The sequence below is a fragment of the Chaetodon auriga genome, chromosome 2 (assembly GCF_051107435.1).
Source record: "Chaetodon auriga isolate fChaAug3 chromosome 2, fChaAug3.hap1, whole genome shotgun sequence".
Classification (NCBI taxonomy): Eukaryota; Metazoa; Chordata; class Actinopteri; order Chaetodontiformes; family Chaetodontidae; genus Chaetodon; species Chaetodon auriga.
Genome location: NC_135075.1, coordinates 2,893,755 through 2,911,931, shown reverse-complemented (window position 1 = coordinate 2,911,931; position 18,177 = coordinate 2,893,755). Strand labels below are relative to the sequence as shown.

General features: G+C 44.2%; 2 protein-coding genes across 2 annotated transcripts; one reads left to right on the top strand and one right to left on the bottom strand.

The window, feature by feature from the left end:
• The first annotated feature begins 829 nt into the window (after nucleotides 1-829).
• cyb561d1 (cytochrome b561 family, member D1) lies at nucleotides 830-8,104 on the top strand. Its single transcript, XM_076749841.1, has 3 exons — nucleotides 830-1,782; nucleotides 2,438-2,475; nucleotides 4,919-8,104. Exons 1-3 carry the CDS (start codon nucleotides 1,626-1,628, stop codon nucleotides 5,423-5,425), a joined length of 702 nt encoding a protein of 233 aa, XP_076605956.1. The 5' UTR covers nucleotides 830-1,625; the 3' UTR covers nucleotides 5,426-8,104.
• A 380-nt stretch (nucleotides 8,105-8,484) lies between these two features.
• On the bottom strand, nucleotides 8,485-17,774 carry zbtb40 (zinc finger and BTB domain containing 40). The gene is made up of 12 exons (XM_076749804.1): nucleotides 17,686-17,774; nucleotides 16,863-17,054; nucleotides 15,726-16,159; nucleotides 15,337-15,530; nucleotides 13,871-14,084; nucleotides 13,259-13,663; nucleotides 12,338-12,544; nucleotides 11,333-11,497; nucleotides 10,936-11,150; nucleotides 10,680-10,836; nucleotides 9,541-9,788; nucleotides 8,485-8,869 (listed from the first exon to the last, which is right to left on the bottom strand). Exons 2-12 carry the CDS (start codon nucleotides 17,012-17,014, stop codon nucleotides 8,654-8,656), a joined length of 2,607 nt encoding a protein of 868 aa, XP_076605919.1. The 5' UTR covers nucleotides 17,015-17,054; nucleotides 17,686-17,774; the 3' UTR covers nucleotides 8,485-8,653.
• Nucleotides 17,775-18,177: the final 403 nt, after the last annotated feature.

The window sequence follows — 18,177 nt, the reverse complement described above, 5'->3', positions numbered from 1 at the left end:
GTGATTACAAAATATAGTGGCGAATATATCAAATTTGTACTAAACTTCAGTCTTAAATGTACCGAGTTACATTCCACCTGTTGCCATGGTGCCCTCAGCCCCAGTCTGCCCACCTGTCTCATTCCCTTGGGGATGAATAAAGTATCTAGCCATCTATCATACTTAATAATAACAACAATAAATGAGTGGTGCAGTACATTCCAAGGTAGATCCTATCAGTTCTTTTGAACGCACTGTGAAGAGGTGACCAGACTGCCGTCTACATACCAAGCAAGAACTACATCGAAAAGCAGGTTATAGAGGTGAAACATCTCTGTGGAAGTTGGAAATCATTATATTGAGAAACCTTCTCAAAATAATGAGAAACTCAAAATAATGGCTTAACATCTCAGTGAGAAACTTTCAAAATAGTGACCTCTTGAAATAATGATTTAGTGCCTAATTACAGTCTGGCAACATGATGAGAAACATTCTCCATCAGAAGAATGATAGTCCTTTTTTCTCGACACTGTTTCGTGATCATAAAATCATTATTTTAGGAATTTTTATTTTGAAGTACGAAGTCATTTTGAGAAAGTTTCTCATTTTGAGATCGTTTAATTTTGTGATGCTAAAACATTGCTTTGAGAAACGAATCCGTTGTTGCGATCAAGTGTCTTATTATGATTCTTTTTTTTTTTTTTTTTGATCACATTGGCGGAAATGAGCTTCTCACCTCTCGTTTGATGTCGAGGTAGGCTCGACCAGGAAGTGAAACCAAATCACGAGCCAGTGGAAGTTGGAGGGTTACTGTTAGACAGACCCTGTCACGTGACTGCGGCTTTGGTTTAAAACATGTGGGAAGTGCTCGGGAGACATTAGTCAGCTGGTAGCTGACAGTAGAAAAACGATCTTTTCTAAGACTGTGATGGTGTATGAAAGCGGAGCAGTGTCTGCTCAGCCCGGTGCTGTTTCTGCCTCTCATGCATTGGCCAACCGCGTTTATTTAACCCACAGTTTGGCCACATTTGGCTCGGAGGGATCAGAGCGCCCGTTTGATTGGTTTCGTTAAGTCGCCCATAACTAGCCACGAAAACAACTGGAAGTTGATTTTTTTTTCCCGAACAGAACTCTTAAAACGAATACAGCATTGAACGCATTGTACAACATCTGGACTGTAAGATTTTCCGTGCAAGGTAGAGGATTACCACGGAGAATAGGTAGAGGACCAAGGAAACTACACAACAGAGGAGGGACTGTTGTCGAACCACCAAAAAATCTGATATGAATTTTTAGCGTACGGTTATAGTCGTTGCACAATTTAATGATTAGCATTTATCAGATATGGCGACTGTTATTCTTCTAACCCCACTCTAAAACAAAGGAAAGGAACTGTAAGATGCTTCATCAGGACGTGGAGTTTGAAAATCTTCATACCGGAAGCACTATGTGCTGTCATTGTGTGTAGCCTGACTGGGGTCACGCTCGTTGGGTCGGTTGTCTCTGTTGTTCCTTGGACGCGTCGTTACTTAGTGATTATGGAGCTCGTGCGGTGTGACGGCAAAACACGCGCCGCGTTTCTCCGTTTCAGCGCCCCTGTGACACGGGCCAGGGTCGGCAGGTAGCCGGGCGGGAGGCTCAGCGGCATGCGGTCTGATGTGGAGTACAGCCCGGTGGGAGAGGGGCTGGGGATGCGGGACTTTTGGCTGTATGTGTGGCTGCGGAGGGCGGCGGTGATAGCGGCTCACGTCACCGGCCTCGGCCTGACCCTCATCATCTCCCTGCTGTCCAGACCCGGAACCAGTGAGTAAATATGTGGATGTTTGGATGGACTGTACACGGTGCTATCACGTTCATTTATCTGTCAAACCAGGAAGATTTTCAGGCAAACTACTGTAGTTTTAGAGTCATTCATTGCTGATTGTTTGAATACATGTCTTACAGTGGGTTTAGAATCTATGGCGGCCTCTTCATTGAGTTTTAAGATAGATAGATAGATACTTTATTCATCCCCAAGGGAAATTCACGAGAAAGCCTTTTTGTGTGTGTGTTCTCCTAATAACTACCTCAACACACTGTAAACATTCTCAGGATCAGTGTCTGCGACATTTAAGCATTCATTGGATATTTATTTCTGGTGTAATAATCCTTTAATTTCGGTTTCATTTTTGTCAGTTCAGCTGACTGGAGCACAAAATCTTGTCAGATCTGTGTGCAGCTGCTTTCCTCAGATGGGTTATGGCATTCTGTGCACTGCTGTAAATGTAAATGATGTAAATGATAGACACTGCATAGAAAGAAAGGTTAAAGCGAGCCCTGCCATTGGCGCAAATCTCAAGTGCTATTTGTTTTGTGCTCACTCAGCGGTTTTGTCCGGAGTGATTCTAGAGCTTCCCTGAAATGCATTTTGCATAGTTTCAGGTTGAAGATGCTTACTGGTGTTTTTTCTGTGTTCCAGGTCTGTTTTCCTGGCATCCCGTGTGCATGTCTGTGGCAGTAAGTTTGCGGTCCATAAAGACTTCACCTTCTCCACCTCTCACTTCTGTACACACTGACTGAAAGGTCATCTCTCTCCTCAGTAGGCTGATCTGATCAGGAGTTCAGTTTGTCACAGCCTCCACGCATTTGTATCAGCCTTCATAACGATTAAAGCGGACGGTTTTTGGTGTCTGTTGGTGTGTAGCTTCTGCCAGTCTCCCTGACAGTTCCCTAATTATTTATTATTAGTTTGATCGTTTTTCTTTTTCATGATCTTGAGAGTCATGATTGTCAGTTATTACAAACAGAATAAAAAATATTTAACATCTGAAAACCATCAGTGACATACAGTGTGTATGTCCTCACTGTATTTAGTAAATATTTAAGTATCACACCTTTCAAACTGGAGGAAGTTCGACAAAGAAAAGGGAATGGGACAGTTTGTCTTTCATAACTAAAACAAGCCTGAGTCCATAAAAGTTGGGACACTGTAACACATAGATAAAAAAAAATTAATCCTTTTTGACATCTACTCAAATGAAAACAATACAAACACAGTGTATTTAACATTTGAGCTCATCAGCTTTATTGACTTTCGTAAATATCTGCTGATTCTGAATTTGATGCAGCAACATGTTTCAGACAAGTTGGACAGGAGCAACAAAAAACACCTGTTTGGAACATTCCACAGGTAAACAGGTTCATGGTAACAGGTGATTGTATCATGATTGGGTATGAAAGGAGCATCCTCCAAAGGCTCAGTGTGTAGTAATAAACACCACAAAGCACAATAAATAGTGAAAAGGTCAGTGCCTGAAGATGTCCTCTGTGTTCTGACCTCAGCCTCAGGCTGCCTCCGTTTCAACATCTACTTTTAATACCTTCAGTGCATCAGCTGATATTATGCCTACATGTTGCATATTCTTAAATTCATTTGCATGTAACGTTCCGTCCCTACTCCTAATGACAACAAAATCACAAAATCTTCATTATAATCATGAGATAATAATCTAGTAATTGTGAAAACCACATCATATTCATCACATTAGAGAATAAGGGACTTTTACCTGATATGAGTTTCCTGGCTTTTATCCTCAGTTCAACTCAGCATATGTGACACTGATTCATGGAAATGCTTATCATGAGGCATGGTACAACAGTGTAGTTACTTTATGAATAATTAACATATTTCTGATGTGTATAAAGCTGATAGAATTTAGGTTAGAAGGTAATGACGTGGTATCTGCTCCTTGGTTTTGACGTAAATCAAATGCAGACTAATAAAAGAACACAGTATGCTTTCACTAGTATTACTTCAGTTAAATATTAACTGTCCTGTCAGCTCCCAGCATACCTTTACCTTCACACCCTCAAGCCTTTGTCTCTCATCTTCTTTCCACTGTGAATAATAGATAGGAGGGCGTGCTAACACTAAGGGCTGTGCTGCAGATATTGTGTTACAAACTGACCTGGAATATGTTAGTGAGAGCAGCTTTGCATACTGACGTGGCCTACAGGTTGATGTTGGGCTGTGTCGTGGCTCATGGCAGCACAGTGTGATGAATCAGCCACAATGCGTCATCACAGTAACTCTGTCAGTCTGCCTCGGCTTCCTGTCCAAACACCAACAGCTCTTCACTTCGAGCTGCGAAGCTTTGATTGATGTGTTGGTTTTCTTCCAAAGAAATGAATTCAAAGCTCATTTTTAACTCCTTGCTCACTTTGTTAACTAAGACACACACTTACACACACACACACACACACACACACACACACACACACACACACACACACACATTTTCATCACTTTTGGGGACATTACATAGACTTCCTGGAGACTGACCCTAACCTTAACCCAAGTCTTCACCCTAAAATCTAATGATTTACATTACAGGGCCTTGAGTTTTGTCCCCATGAGGAAGGTGATTCCCAACAATGTGACTGTAAACAGATTTATGTCCCCACAACATAAGTAATATGTAGCCACACTCACACACATTCTCTCTCTCTCTCTCCCCCTCATATGATGTACAGTGAATTCAAAATGAAGCCTCGTCTTGTTCAGCCTCAGTGTTCACTTTCACAGCATTTTTATTCAGTGGCTGAAAAGGATTGCAAACATACTGTAATAAAGCTGATTTCTGATTGTCTGGCAGGTGTCTGAAACAAAAGTATTTGTAGACACATCATACTTACTTCTCGTCCACACTTGAACCAGCACTAAAAAGATAAAAAAGGGTATTATTCTATATTTTTGGTTATTGTCAGTAAACCCTATGAAAAGTAAAACCAACAATGTGTTTGTAATGAACTGGAAGTATCCACTGAGTCACACTTGCACAGGAAGCGTCCTCATGTGAGACACTAATGGACACTAATGGTTTTGTGTTTCTTTGCTCACACAGTCTGTATCTGCTCTGCTGAAAACCTTTGGTAACCTTCCTTCTGCTCCCCTCTGCAGTACTGTCTGTGTATGACTGAAGGCATCCTCCTCTTCTCGGCCGAGGGATCCCCCTTTTGTTTCAAGTCTCGGACGGGCAAAGTCCGTCTCCACTGGTTCTGTCAGGCTCTGGTCCTGATAGCTGGAGTCACTGGGTTGGGCTTCATGGTGGCCAGTAAGAACGTGTCAGAGCGCCCCCACCTGGTCACCTGGCACAGTTGGCTGGGCATCTGCACCTTGGTTGCCACTGTTCTCCAAGCAGCTTGCGGCATCTGTGTGATCTTCCCTAAGCTGCTGCGTCTGTCCTCCTCTCTGCCGAGGCTGAAGCTGTATCATGCAACCTGTGGCCTGGTGGTCTACCTGCTGGCCACGGTCACTGTAGTGTCGGCCATGTTCTCAGACTGGTTTCAGGCCACGGTGAAAGGGGTGGCCTGGTGGGCCTTCCTCCTGCTGCCCATCTTCCCCGCCCTGGTGGTGATGAACCAGATCACTAATGCTTACCTGCCCCGCAAGAAGATCACCAGCTAGGAGGCACGGAGTGTGAGGCGCATTGGCTTTATTCACTCAGTGACCATATTAGATTAACATTGTACTCTGACCCCCAGAATCAGATGGAAACTAAGTTCTCCGCGTAGGCAGCCCTTGAAGAAGCGACAGCTTCTGGTAGAAGAACATAAAAACAAGAGTACAGTCTTATACCACAAGTATCTCAAGATTTCAAACTTGTAATTTAGTTTTACTGCTTGCCAAGATCTTTGACAGCTATTGGAGCAATGAAATCTTAAATAGGAGCAGGAACTGAAGCTGCATTTTGTTGAATCTAGTGCAAAAACTAGAGTGCTAGCAGCAGGCTAGCAGCTGTATTAATTCCATTTGATCAATTAGAGGAATTCAGTTTTAGGATTCAAAATACAAATGCACTAATTGGTCGGTAAACATTACTGGGTTGTATGCACAAATTTAAAAAGTGTTAACACCCACATACACCTGAGACCCATCGCATGTCAATCGAGTTTTCTTAGAGCCGACATCTTGTGGTCAGTAGAGGAACTGCAGCTTAAAACTGCAGCTTTGGCATCCTGTCTGACTCTGACTCCTGCTGAAATACAAACTTTGAAAGAATCCAATGACACTATGCACAAAATGTGGATTACCATGCCTAATGTGCACACACATGAAGCACAGGAGTCTACTGGAGGCTGTCTCACCGGTGGAACGTGTGGATGCTCTGAACTTTTTGTCCATTGCCTCTCAAGAGGAATATTTGCACTGCATACGCGGCGGAAGCAGAAGTCAAAGACGGTCGGTGTATGTAGACTGGTGTCTGAAGGAATATGAAGCTCCTGTTGCTGTTCGTGTGAGGACATAGCTTCAGTGGATGATTATATACCAGCCAGTCACTTCTGTTTATTTATCCATTCATGGTGTTTTTGTGTTATAGCTGTCTGGCTGCTCGTAGGTGCTACATGAAGCATTTTAACATTTAAGTTCCATCGATCGATCCAACACTGAATCAGATGACAGTGTGATGTGAAAGAGGTCATTCACAGAAAAAACCAGCAGAGAGCGATCACCCAGCCTCTTTTAGCTCATCCTTTTGGTTCTGTGGCAGATCTGCTGGTGCAGTGTCACAGCAGAGCTCTGATAAACCTGCTGCACCGCCTGCAGACACACACAACATGCAGAAAGCGATAAGCTAACACTGACGTGAAAAACTCCATGTAGCACCTCTGCTTCATGTGCTGTTCATTTTGTCAGTGTGGACATTTGAGCCTTTTCTGCCTTTTCAGTGGTTGTTTGCTGGCTGTGCTCTTGGTGTTTTGTTTGCTTTTGTTATCAATAGGAAAAATGAGCGTGCGCCTAAAATTTGACATCTTGGCTGACATCTGATTGACAGCTGACAACTGACATCTTCGCTAGAAGAAAGCATTTGTCGTGACAGTGTCGTACAAAGACAAACGCTTTCTTCTAACAAAGATGTCAGTCAGTCCCTCCAACAAATTCAACCAGTCCCATCATACTTGCAAAGGCTTGAAGTTCACTGCAGTTTGCTCACAATCTGCAGACTGGTCAAATTTGAAGACTTGAAAAAGAAATGGTCCAATCACTGCACCTTTCCATCCAATTCCATACTGTTACAAACCAAGGTCAAAGAAATGAGCACAAGAGGGCTTAGCTCTGACTGAAGTTGTATTCCCAGGCAGGGCGAATGGTAATCTCCACCTTATTGGCCCCAGCAGGTACCACCATTTCCTATCTTACCAAACAACTTGTAAGTTTCCACAACCATTTCAGGCCATCTGAGTAACTTTTACTGTGCACGGAAGGTTCACAGCCTGGGAACAAGTTTTACCTGACAGACTGATGGCAAAACAGGTTTGTGGAGCTGCAGGTTCTTTTCTTTCAGGCTGCAATGATTGAGATGAATGTGGACTGTTGTTAAACTGTTGGAGAACCTGTTGCACACACATCTCATGGATGTACTGATCTTCCAGCAGCTTGCCTCAACCTCTTCTGTTTTATTCACTACTGGACATCTTACGCAAATGCAAATCAGCTGTGTTTCTTTGTTGGCACATAAGTTAGACCTTCACAGATAATTGCCTGGCCTTCAGACTGCAGGCAGCGGCATTTATACAAGAAACTGTGACTGATATTTCAGCATAGGTTGACTCTCCCAAAGGACTCATCAACTGTACAGTGCACATAATGCAGGAAGCCTGAGGAGGTCAGGCAACAGTCCCGCCTCCAGGACATCAGTCATGGACTGGGTTTCACATTTTAGCTGTCCATTAAAATCAGGGTTTCTGGTGGTAGAAAGACGATTTCTTGACTGTTTTCATTTGCCGCTTTTGTTAGAAATGTTTGATTTGGTTTCAGTCCAGCTCGGATGAAAAGCATGTGATGCAATAAATGTTCAAAAGTGTAATTTAACAAATCAGATTTTCCTTATTGAAACAGTGGAACTCCAAATTACAGATTTAATATGGATTTAACTTATTTTTTAAAGAGACTTTAAATTATGTTCTCGCTCATTAAAGGTACAAATAGCCACAACTTGTTCACAAACACATTCTTTGTTCACCTTACTACTCAGGACTTTGCTGTATGATGCCATTCAGAGCGTTTATGAGACCATCAGAATGTAGGTTATCGTCAGGCTGCTGCCTGTGGACCTTCTGTAATAAATGAATCCAAACATTTGAATTGTTTTTGTTTTTATTCCTAATGAGACAAATGAACCATTTCTGGACTATTTGATTGTGTCCTTTGATGTTCCTGGTTTATTGCACTCAGACAGGTGACCATGTGACACATGAAGAGCACTTCCTGAGCCACTGTTTTCACCGTTTAAAATTTAAAAACTACAGAAAAAAAAATCCAGTGTCGAAGAGTTTCTACACCTTCAGCAGCAGAGACTAACCCAGAATGCAATGCAGCAACATCTTACCTTTTGTTTAAGTGTGGATGAATCCACCCCTGAAGATGAAGTGCACTGTTTCCTCCTATTTGAGCAGCTTTAGGCCAAAGGCCTGTGCTGTTTCAGGACAGGCTTTATGGGTTTCTGTATATAAACTAAAGTGAAACACATTCACCACATTTATTCAAACTGCTGTACCAGAGAAAAGACTGGTGGACTAAATATGACCATACAACACAAAGAGTCCTTGGCTTGTGAATTATGTCAGTTAATAGTCTGTAGGTGTATACATGAGAGAGCGTCCAGAGTGATCCTCCACCACTCAGAGTTCCCGGCTAAGTGTCTGGACCTAATGGTTTGTCCTCACAGATGAAGGTGACTGAGCTGTTCAGCAGGTCATACATGTTGACCTCCACCACCTCCGCTGAGGACTCACTCTCTTTTCCACCTGCCAGAGCCACAAACACCTGCTGGGCAGCGGCCAGCTGTGACTGCTCCTCAGAGATGATCGACTCTGCCCCTTCACCGCCTGTTGGATCTGCTGAAATCACCTGATTGGACAGAGATGACATCCATCAAATGCACTGCTGTGTTGGTTCAGTTACTGAATGTTTTTTGCACTTCACACTCCAATCAGTGACATCAGAGCAGGAGTGTTCCATCAGCTATTTGAGGCAAAACACCTGGAGGGACATCACTGACTGGGGTGAGGCCAGCTGCTTGAAAGTTTCAGCAGCAGTTTCCTGTTTGTGTCAGCATTGGTTTGGTACTGAAAATAGTGCGCCATTGATTTAGCATTGCACTCCTATAAAATGCCTCTAATCACTTTCATCAGACATTTATCAGACTTCACTGAGCTCCTTCTGGAGGCACTGAAGGCTTCATACTACTACTCAGTACTTACTTCACTGAGGCCAATGTAAAGTCCTCCTATCTATGAATGACCGATCTTGAAATAACTTGTTTCACTAATAATGCATTCATAATAAAGTATTCAAAGAATAATGATGTAAAACAAGTGTCTGACACGAATGTCTGACACCGCCTGTTCTTCTTTCTTACTTCGGATTATTTTTAATCTGGATGTTATTTCAGCTCTACTATTTTTACCATCTGAGCTGAGGTGAATATCTTCAACATTAACAGCTGAAGACTGAGTTGACAGACAGCGAGAAGCTGGTGTGTTCTATATTTCCTATCTTACAGCAGCAGAGCTCCTTACTGTGTGGGAGGAGGAGGAGGAGGCGGCCTGCTCCTCTGCGGCCTCCTGCTCCTCCTGTGTCCCCATGTGGAGAGAAAGCAGGTGCTCCTGCAGCTCCAGCTGGGAGGTGCAGACCAGGGAGCAGAGCGGGCAGCTGAACGACTCGCTGCTCTGGCTGACGTGCTGGTTGCTGATGTGCTCCTGCATCTCCTCCTCCCCGCCCAGCACAGCCGGACAGTACGGACAATGCACTGCTGATGCTTCTGAGCCTGCAGAAAAGTCAGCAGAGGAGGCGCTGCTGTTAGTCATTCATTCATTAATACTGCTTTCAGTCACAAAGTTTCCATGTACATAATGATGTATGAGCTTAGAGGAAGGAAACACAGCTCGTAATACGTTTGAATTCTCTGAAGTTGAATTACTAAAAGTGTTGATGTCTGACTCTACTTGCCATAATTGAGTGTATGTTCTGTCCTGTGTAGTCACCTGTCTTAGACCCATAGCCCCATGAAATATAACTAGACATTATCTTTGATCCATTAAGTCTGCTGTTTGGCTGGAAAAAAGGTCAAAGCCAGCACCTCTGCTGATAAAAACATGTGAGGGAAGATAACAGTGGATAATGCAAATGGGACTTTTAAAGGAGAGTAGACAGCAAAGTCTGTGCTTCTCTTCAACTACCAGCAAAAGCCTTCTGCTGTTTGAAATCTATAGGATATAATCTCTCTGTTATGTCCATCTCTAATCTGATCTGGTTACACAACAAAGAGGGATTAAATGTTTCAGTGAAAGAGATGTGGTTTAATCTAACTGTTGGTTTTATTTTTCATCTGTTCTTCATCTCTCCTCAGAGGTCATTTTAGCAGCAGGAGCTGTCCAACCATTGCTCAGGGTGAACAAGGCCACAGTGATGCGCTGTGTTATTTAGCTCTTCACATGGGTTTCTGATCATCAGAGATTCATGTTACTGCTATACAAATTGTCCCATCTACCACAGATTCTGAAGCATACCTTGAAGTTGAGATGTTGCACAAGATTTCTCAGATTTGTCTTGGGGCCATATAATTTTGGTGTACGGCCACATTTAGTCCATATGCCGCTATGTCCCTCATTATGTGACCCTGTATTAGACCTTGTATCCAGGCCTGTGTGGTCCTCACCTTGGTGCTCAGCAGCCTGGTGTTTGGCCACACTGGCAGCGCTAGGAAAGAACTTGAAGCAGACGTCACACTGGACCAGGGTCTTGAGCTGCCGGGTGTGGTTAGCAAACACATCGGGGTGGTTGGTCCTGTTATGGTACCACAGACCTGACAGTTGCTAGGTCAACAGAGAGAGACATAAACATCAAAATCACAGCACGATACTGACCACCTGACCACCACCTCAGAGCTGTGGAGCTGAACAACCTCACCCTACCTGGTAAGACTTGTTGCAGAGATCACAGCTGAAGGGCTTGTTTCCACTGTGTGTGCCCTTGTGTTTGTCCAGCAGGGCGGCGCTGGTGAACACCTTGCTGCAGGTGGGACACTTGTGGAACTCTTTCGGGTGGAACTCCTGGATGTGCTGCCGATGCTCCTCCAACGACGAGAAGCTGAGACAACACTTCTGACAGTCGTGAGGCTCTGACAAATCTGACAAGGAACAAATACACAATGACTCTGCAAATGTGTTCCTATTGGTGTTAAAGCCAGTATAAAGACATGGAATTCCCAGGACACTGTGATCACAGAGATTAGAGCTAATCATGACAGTAAATGATCCATATGTATGTGTGTATGTTTGTGTGTGTGTGTGTGTGTGTGTGTGTTCTTACTGTGGAAGGTGTGCAGGTGCACGGTTAGTCCGCTGGCTTGGCTGTAACCTTTGCCACATTCTCGACACACATAAGGCCGGTCTCCAGTGTGTGTTCGCACATGACGCGTCAGTTCGATGGACTGGGCGAATACGGCCTTACAATACTGACACACATACATCTTCCCTGAGCAAAAAACAGACAAAGCAAATAATGAACAAAGGACTCAGCCCCCGACATGGAGAGACTGCTGTTGTGAAGTCTGTGGACGACATCACTGTCATCGGCCAGATTACAGATGAGGAGAATTGATATGATGAGGAAGTCAACAGCCTTGCAGGGTGGTGCACAGAGAGCAACCTACTGCTCAACTCCAGCAAAACCAAGGAGCTAAGACAGACACTCACGTCTACGTCAGTGGAGCTGAGGTGGAGCAGGTGAATATTTTTAGCTTCCTGTGAATCAGCATCACAGAGAGCCTGCAATTGACATCACACATCGCTATCTCCATCTTTTTCTGACTTATTATTTATTTATTCCATTTGTATCATTGTGGTTTGAAGAGTAGCATAAAGGGACTATGACCCTGTGTTGTAGAATGATAAATAATTGAATCCGCACAGACTGAAATGACTAGACATGCAGACACCACTGAGAGGAGATTTGTCCAATGATGATGACTCAGTGCTTCAGATGAGACTGTCTCTTCATCAGTGACACACTTCAACGACACAACAAGATTCAAACTCAGTTAGATTCAGCTAAATGAATGTTTGGCATGACTGAATAGATCATAATTTCATTGATGGTGGGGCACTCGGAAGATAACACAATCATTCAATGTTGTCATATTCAACTTTCGGTGGAACCATATAATTATATCAGCACTTAACACAAATCTGTAGTTCAAATGAATGATTTTAAACATACTGTATTTCAAATGAAAAAGGTGGTCCCAACAGGCCTGGAAACAAAACCATTTTCCTTTTTACTACACAGGTGTGTGTGAACGTGTGTGCGTGTTACCCTCAGAGTGTTTCTTCTTGGTGTGGTATGCGAGGGCAGCAGCCACACTGAAGCTCATGTCACAGTGTTTGCAGTGGTAAGGTTTCTCCCCCGTGTGCAGCCTCATGTGATTCTTCAGAGATGAGTTGGCACCGAACTTTGCGCCACAGTCCTCGCAAGCAAACGGTTTCTCTTCAAAGTGCTCGGTGCGTTTGTGGTAAATCATGCCTGAAATACGAAAGTGGGGCAGAAACATGGCACACTTTAATCTCCTGAAGCTCACCTAACTCGCAAAAACTATCTCTGTAGAACATTTACAGTGAAGTTCACAGAGTGACCTGCAGCAAACATCTGTTCAGTTCAATATGTAAAAAGTCCAAAAAGTCCAAAGCAAGTCCTCATGTCTTTACTGCTGAAACTGTCCAGCAGCCAGAAACACTGCTGTCAAACTCTGTCTGGATGAGGAGCTGAAAAGATTTGTTAAAAAATGCTAACAGTCACAGAAAACCATTCTGACTGCTACAAGAACCTGATGACTACAATGAAGAATCAGCTACACCTGAAAACATCCAGAGACAAGCTGCACATCATGGCGTCATGTACATTATGCTTCAATACATCACAGATTCCACAGTTGGGCTGTGGAACGCTTTAAAACTTGTTGATCCACTGAGCTGTTAACCTGCGAATCTGAATTCTATATTTGGAGTTCAGCGTGTGCATGCGAGAGGGAAATGAGTTCTAAAGTTTGGGAGCAACATAAAAGATAGTGCTGCAGCACATGAGCTGAGTTTGATGGCTGGCAGTGCCAGTCGACCTGCTGATGAAGACCACAAGGAGTGGGTGGTCACAGCTAGGAGCGTAAAGCTGGGCATTATCATTTGTCCTGTGTGCAACGGCCATGTTCCAGGCATTTCTCTCCCTGGACCAGCTGATTCTCACCTGATGGGTGGGCGAAGGTTCGCCCACAGAGGTCACAGGCCACCTTCTTCTTCACTCGTGTGGCGTTGCGGTGAGCCTCGGCCCGGTGGTGCTGCAGGGCCCGCTGATTGGGCAGCTTCGCGGGGCACTGTGGGCACTGCTGCTCGCACTCCTGGGACATGGGACAGCGCTTCATATGGGCCAGCATTCGACACTTGTAGGCAAAACCCTTCTTACACCAACGACAGGAGTAGGGCTTAGAGGGGGGTGGAGAAGAGGAGGAGGGGGTAGGGGAGGGGGAGTCTGTTGTGGCATTTATGACTTTGTCAGCCTCCTCTTTCTCCTCCTTACTGTTTTCTTCCTCTCCCTCTTCCTCTTCCTCCTGCTTTTCTTCACTTCTGGTGCCGTTCTGTTTTTCTGAGTCAACTGTAAGAGATGGAAAAAGATTAAAAAAAGTATTTGAACAATTAACATTATCACAGCAGCAAGAGAGAACCATGCCAACAGAGTGTTGAATAGAAATGGGTTTAATGGCGGTTGAATGGTCATCAGAACAGAGTTGAAATTTGGAGATGCGTTTTTTATTAACTGAGAGGATTTCCACTCACAGAGTCACAAAGTGCTCCTCTTTACCTCCAGTTTGGTTTCCCTCTGGCTCCTGTGTGCTCCCTTCCACCTCCTCAAGCAGAGAGAGCAGCGGCGTGGGGAAGGAGGAAGGAGCTTTCTGCTGAAGAGCGTGGAGGAGCCGGAGGAGCGCTCCCTCACTGAGCTCCCCCTCCGTCACTCTGCCCATCAGCTTCTCCAAAGCAGAGCTGGGGTCAGCCTCCTCACAGCACTGACACACGACCTGGCAGGAGCAGAAATGTACCTTTATTTACCTCAACTACAGACAGGACCTGGCCTTTACTCGAAAAGTACTTATATTAGAGACAAGCCTTTATTCCTAATTTGACCTGTTTTATAAGAATATTTAATCAGATTTTAGTAAGAAGCCTCCCTGTTTCTCTACTCTACTCTCTCTACTCTGACAATTCATTCAGGTTTGGCTGTTGTCTTGATAAATTCAGTATATTGTACATTTCAGTGGCATTAATTCCATCAGCACAGCAGAGTCATGTCATACTCAACACTCTGCCGCTCGCGGTTTCTCTAACAGAAACACTACTGACAAATTTACTGACAGATTATTTCCAATTACTTCTACCTTTCTGTTTCTTTGTTAAGTGTTAAGCTACCGCAAATTGAATGCAATACACCCTGCACATACTTTTCAAATTAAAAGACTCCCAGTATCTCACAAACCAATACACCACCTTTCCCTGGTGGGCTTTTAATGTGACGCCTGCAGAAATTGGATGTACATTATGCTCATTCATTATGTGAGCCATTACGTTACAGGACATTCCAACCTGCTTCAGTTGCCGTAACCTATTTGTTATGAACACCTCCTTGTAAAATTCAGAATGGAATTTAAAATCTTCCTCCTTACTTTCAAAGCCATAAACGGTTGAATCTCAGTAGATATTCTAGATTTAAGATTTAAAGCTTTAAAGGTACCCTGCACAGTTTTAGACCTCTAGTCGAGCTGTGGAGGCCTTGCTTTGGGCGTTGGTCCCTGTTTTGTTTAGTATTATGGATCCCAGTGCTGTTCTTAGCAATACCTGCCCAATTCTGCCTCTGATCTGACCCACTCTGCCTCTGACTGGCTTCCCCTGACATTCTCACCCTAACCCTAACCAGTCTCACCCCACATGTCTAAACTTAGCCAAACCAAAAGACAAAGGCAACTAAGCAGAGGCAGATTAGGGCGGGTCTTGCCATGACAAGCACTGAGATGCATAAAGCATCAAAGACACATGCACGTGATCTTATATTCCTGTCCATGGTTCCACACTATTCCACTGATGGTCTACAGGTGGCAGTAATACACAGAGAAATGCAGCACTGCACCAGAAGACACAGGGAGGGAAAAAAATTGCTTTACATACGTTTGCTAGAGATGAAGCATGCGCATAACGTGCTGTGATGAGTAACAGTGAATGTAGACATCACTTTTTTTTTTCTTTTTTTAAGAAAACTCCACCGGTGACATGCTCTACCTGTCTCTCATGCTCTTCCAGGCTGCTCTCTGCTGTCTGCCTCAGCAGCTCCAGGACAGACGACATGCCGGCGAGGAGCTCCACAAGCTCAGCAGAACATTCCAACAAACCAGATTCAGGCCGACTGGACACCTTGGCTGCCGATGTGTTGCTTTCCTCCTCTACCCTTTCTGAGGATTTGGGCTCTTCAGGTTCTGTGTACACACACATATCAAAAGACAGACCGCAGTCAGAAAGTTTTAGGACAGTCACAGGGTGTTGTGTTGTATACTGCACAGTTGTTGTATTGAACTGGATCTAAGAAACTGGTATCTGGTGTATTCATGCCTTCAACACGTTTCAAAACTCCCCAAAACAGGCCTTTGACATGACAAGCAGCTGAAACTGACCTGAGGGCTCAGAGAGCTCCACACAGGGTCTTTTACATGCTGGTTCCTCTGTGTCTTCACTGTCAGTCTGACAGTCTTCCTCCTTCGGCTCAGGCACCGGCTCTGTCTTGTCTGAAGACAAGTCTTCCTCACTGGGTGAAGCTGAACCTTTGGGGTTCAGGCTCTGATCCTTGTTGATCAGGGTTAGGCTTGGGGTCGATGTAGGAAGGACTGGTATTGCAGGTTGCTGGTTCACAAGACTGGTGAGGACGTTTTTGAAGCCGACAGCCACGTCAAACATCTGTAGGCTGTCTGCAGCTGCGACGATGCGGCTGACGTTGTGCTTGCCAAGAGGCAGCTTCCCTGTGTAGACCATGTCCAGCAGACAGCCGAACTCTTGCGAGGAAACCATGGCTGTGTCGATGGAGATGGTGTCAGAGCCGTCCAAGAGAGACCTGACAGAGATTAAGCCCATTTTATTCCATTTAACAAGAGTCACAGGTCCCAAAGTTACTAAGCCACCTTTGGTAAGAAAAAGTTCTTACCCATTTGTCTGCTGTGATTAATATGAATTTGTTAAATGACCAAAAAATAAACCCAACAACAATCATCTGAAGCTCAATATCAGCAGATCCAATCAGCCTGTGGTAGACTACAACGCTTCAAATATGGATGCTGCTGCAAAGAAGCTACAAATTGTAAAATGTGGATGCTTCACACACATGTTCAATCCGCTGTCACCAGTACAGAGGCCTGAAACTGCAGCATCAATTTAACATGCAGCAGTCATTGCAATCAACTTATAATTTGCTAATGAAGACTTACGAGGTTCAGACTCGACTCCACACTTGCTTTGACAAGATTTCAGACGAGACTTGGACTCGTCTCGAATGACTTGCGACTTGCTATAACAGGATTTGACATTTGCACTGACAAAGGCTGTGACTGAACTTGGACCTGTCCTCAAGGACTTGAGACTTCACTTGAGACTTGCTTTGACAAGACTCCAGACTTGACTTGGACTTGCTGTCACTGAGTTGAAATGTGAGACTTGATGTGTGTATTAATAAATCTTGAGATGGGCGGAATATGAAGCCACTAAATTTCACCTCAGTAAATCACTTGCATTTCAGTGTTCATATGCCAGGCTCACACTACCTGAAGAGCATGCTGGAGGCAGCCAGCACCAGTTTATGTGCACGGTGAGGGCTGTCTCCCACCAGGATGGTGCAGTCACAGAACTGTCCCTCCTTCCTAAGGGCCCACAGCTGCTGCATCAGCTGGCTGCTGTAGTTGGGTAGCTCCATCATTGTGTTTGATGGTCTGCAGGAGGAAACTGTTCCACTCTCTCTTGTATGGAGAGAACATCAGGTTAGTTTATTTTTAATAAATCATCTTCAGCCATCAGCAAGCACATCCAGTGTTGAACGTAGCCTGAATTCTGAGCATAGAATGTGTCTACCAGTGGAATGACACACACACACACACACACACACACAATCGTCGATTATGGGAACAATGCTTATGTGTATTATGTGTTATTAGTAATCAGTGAATGGATCACAAAGATTCCAGTCGCTCATGTTCTTGGAGCTTTGCGCCTGAGCCAATAAGCAGCTTTGCATCTCTTTTCTATTTGAGCAGAATTTGTCGAATGATAAAGTGTCAGGTAGTATTTTGAGAGCTGCAGTGCCTTCACGACATAACAACGCAAATGGTCCACATTTTAATGTCAGCCCACTGTTTGCTTCTAGGTTTCTGATGTTCACAGAGCAATCAGACAATATTTACAAAATTACACACGAGCTAGCCGGCTCGAGCAGCCTGCTCGCCATTAGCTTTAGCTACGGATGCTAATGTTGAAGAGAAAAGGTTACTAATGTTCGGTCTGTGAGACTCTTTGGGATACAGAAGCTATTATTCGCTGAAAAATCCCTAACGACCACCCCACTTCCAGCCTCCACTCTACGGTTCCCTTTACCTTGAATAATTCAAACGATCCGTCTCTTTATTTAAACTTCTTTGCTGACAATTTGCTCCGCGCAATAAAGCTTAGCCGTTTTGAAAATGGAGACAGATGGTACGGCAGCGAAATGGGGACAGTTCCGGTTAAGGAAAGCTCCGCTGTTTTCCGAAGAGTTTGCCTTCCAAGCTGCCCTGATGTGAACCTGTCCAGAGAAAATGTGGCGTAAATGAATTGAGTGTATGTTCAGGAAAGGAGCTTTTCTTAATCCACTTTATCCAACAGGGACGGCAGACAGACGGAGCATGAGGCTCCGGGAGCACGAGACAACAAGCGCATGGAAAACGTGCCATGCTTTTATTTATTAATCAATTCATTAGAACAATAACAATAAAAAAATTCTTATTATTTTTTATCATCAGTAGTATAATATGTTTCTTCCCGTTGGAGTCTCGCTGGGGACCCTCGCTTTCTGCCTCCTGTCAATGCGCTGTAATAAACACCCAGAAC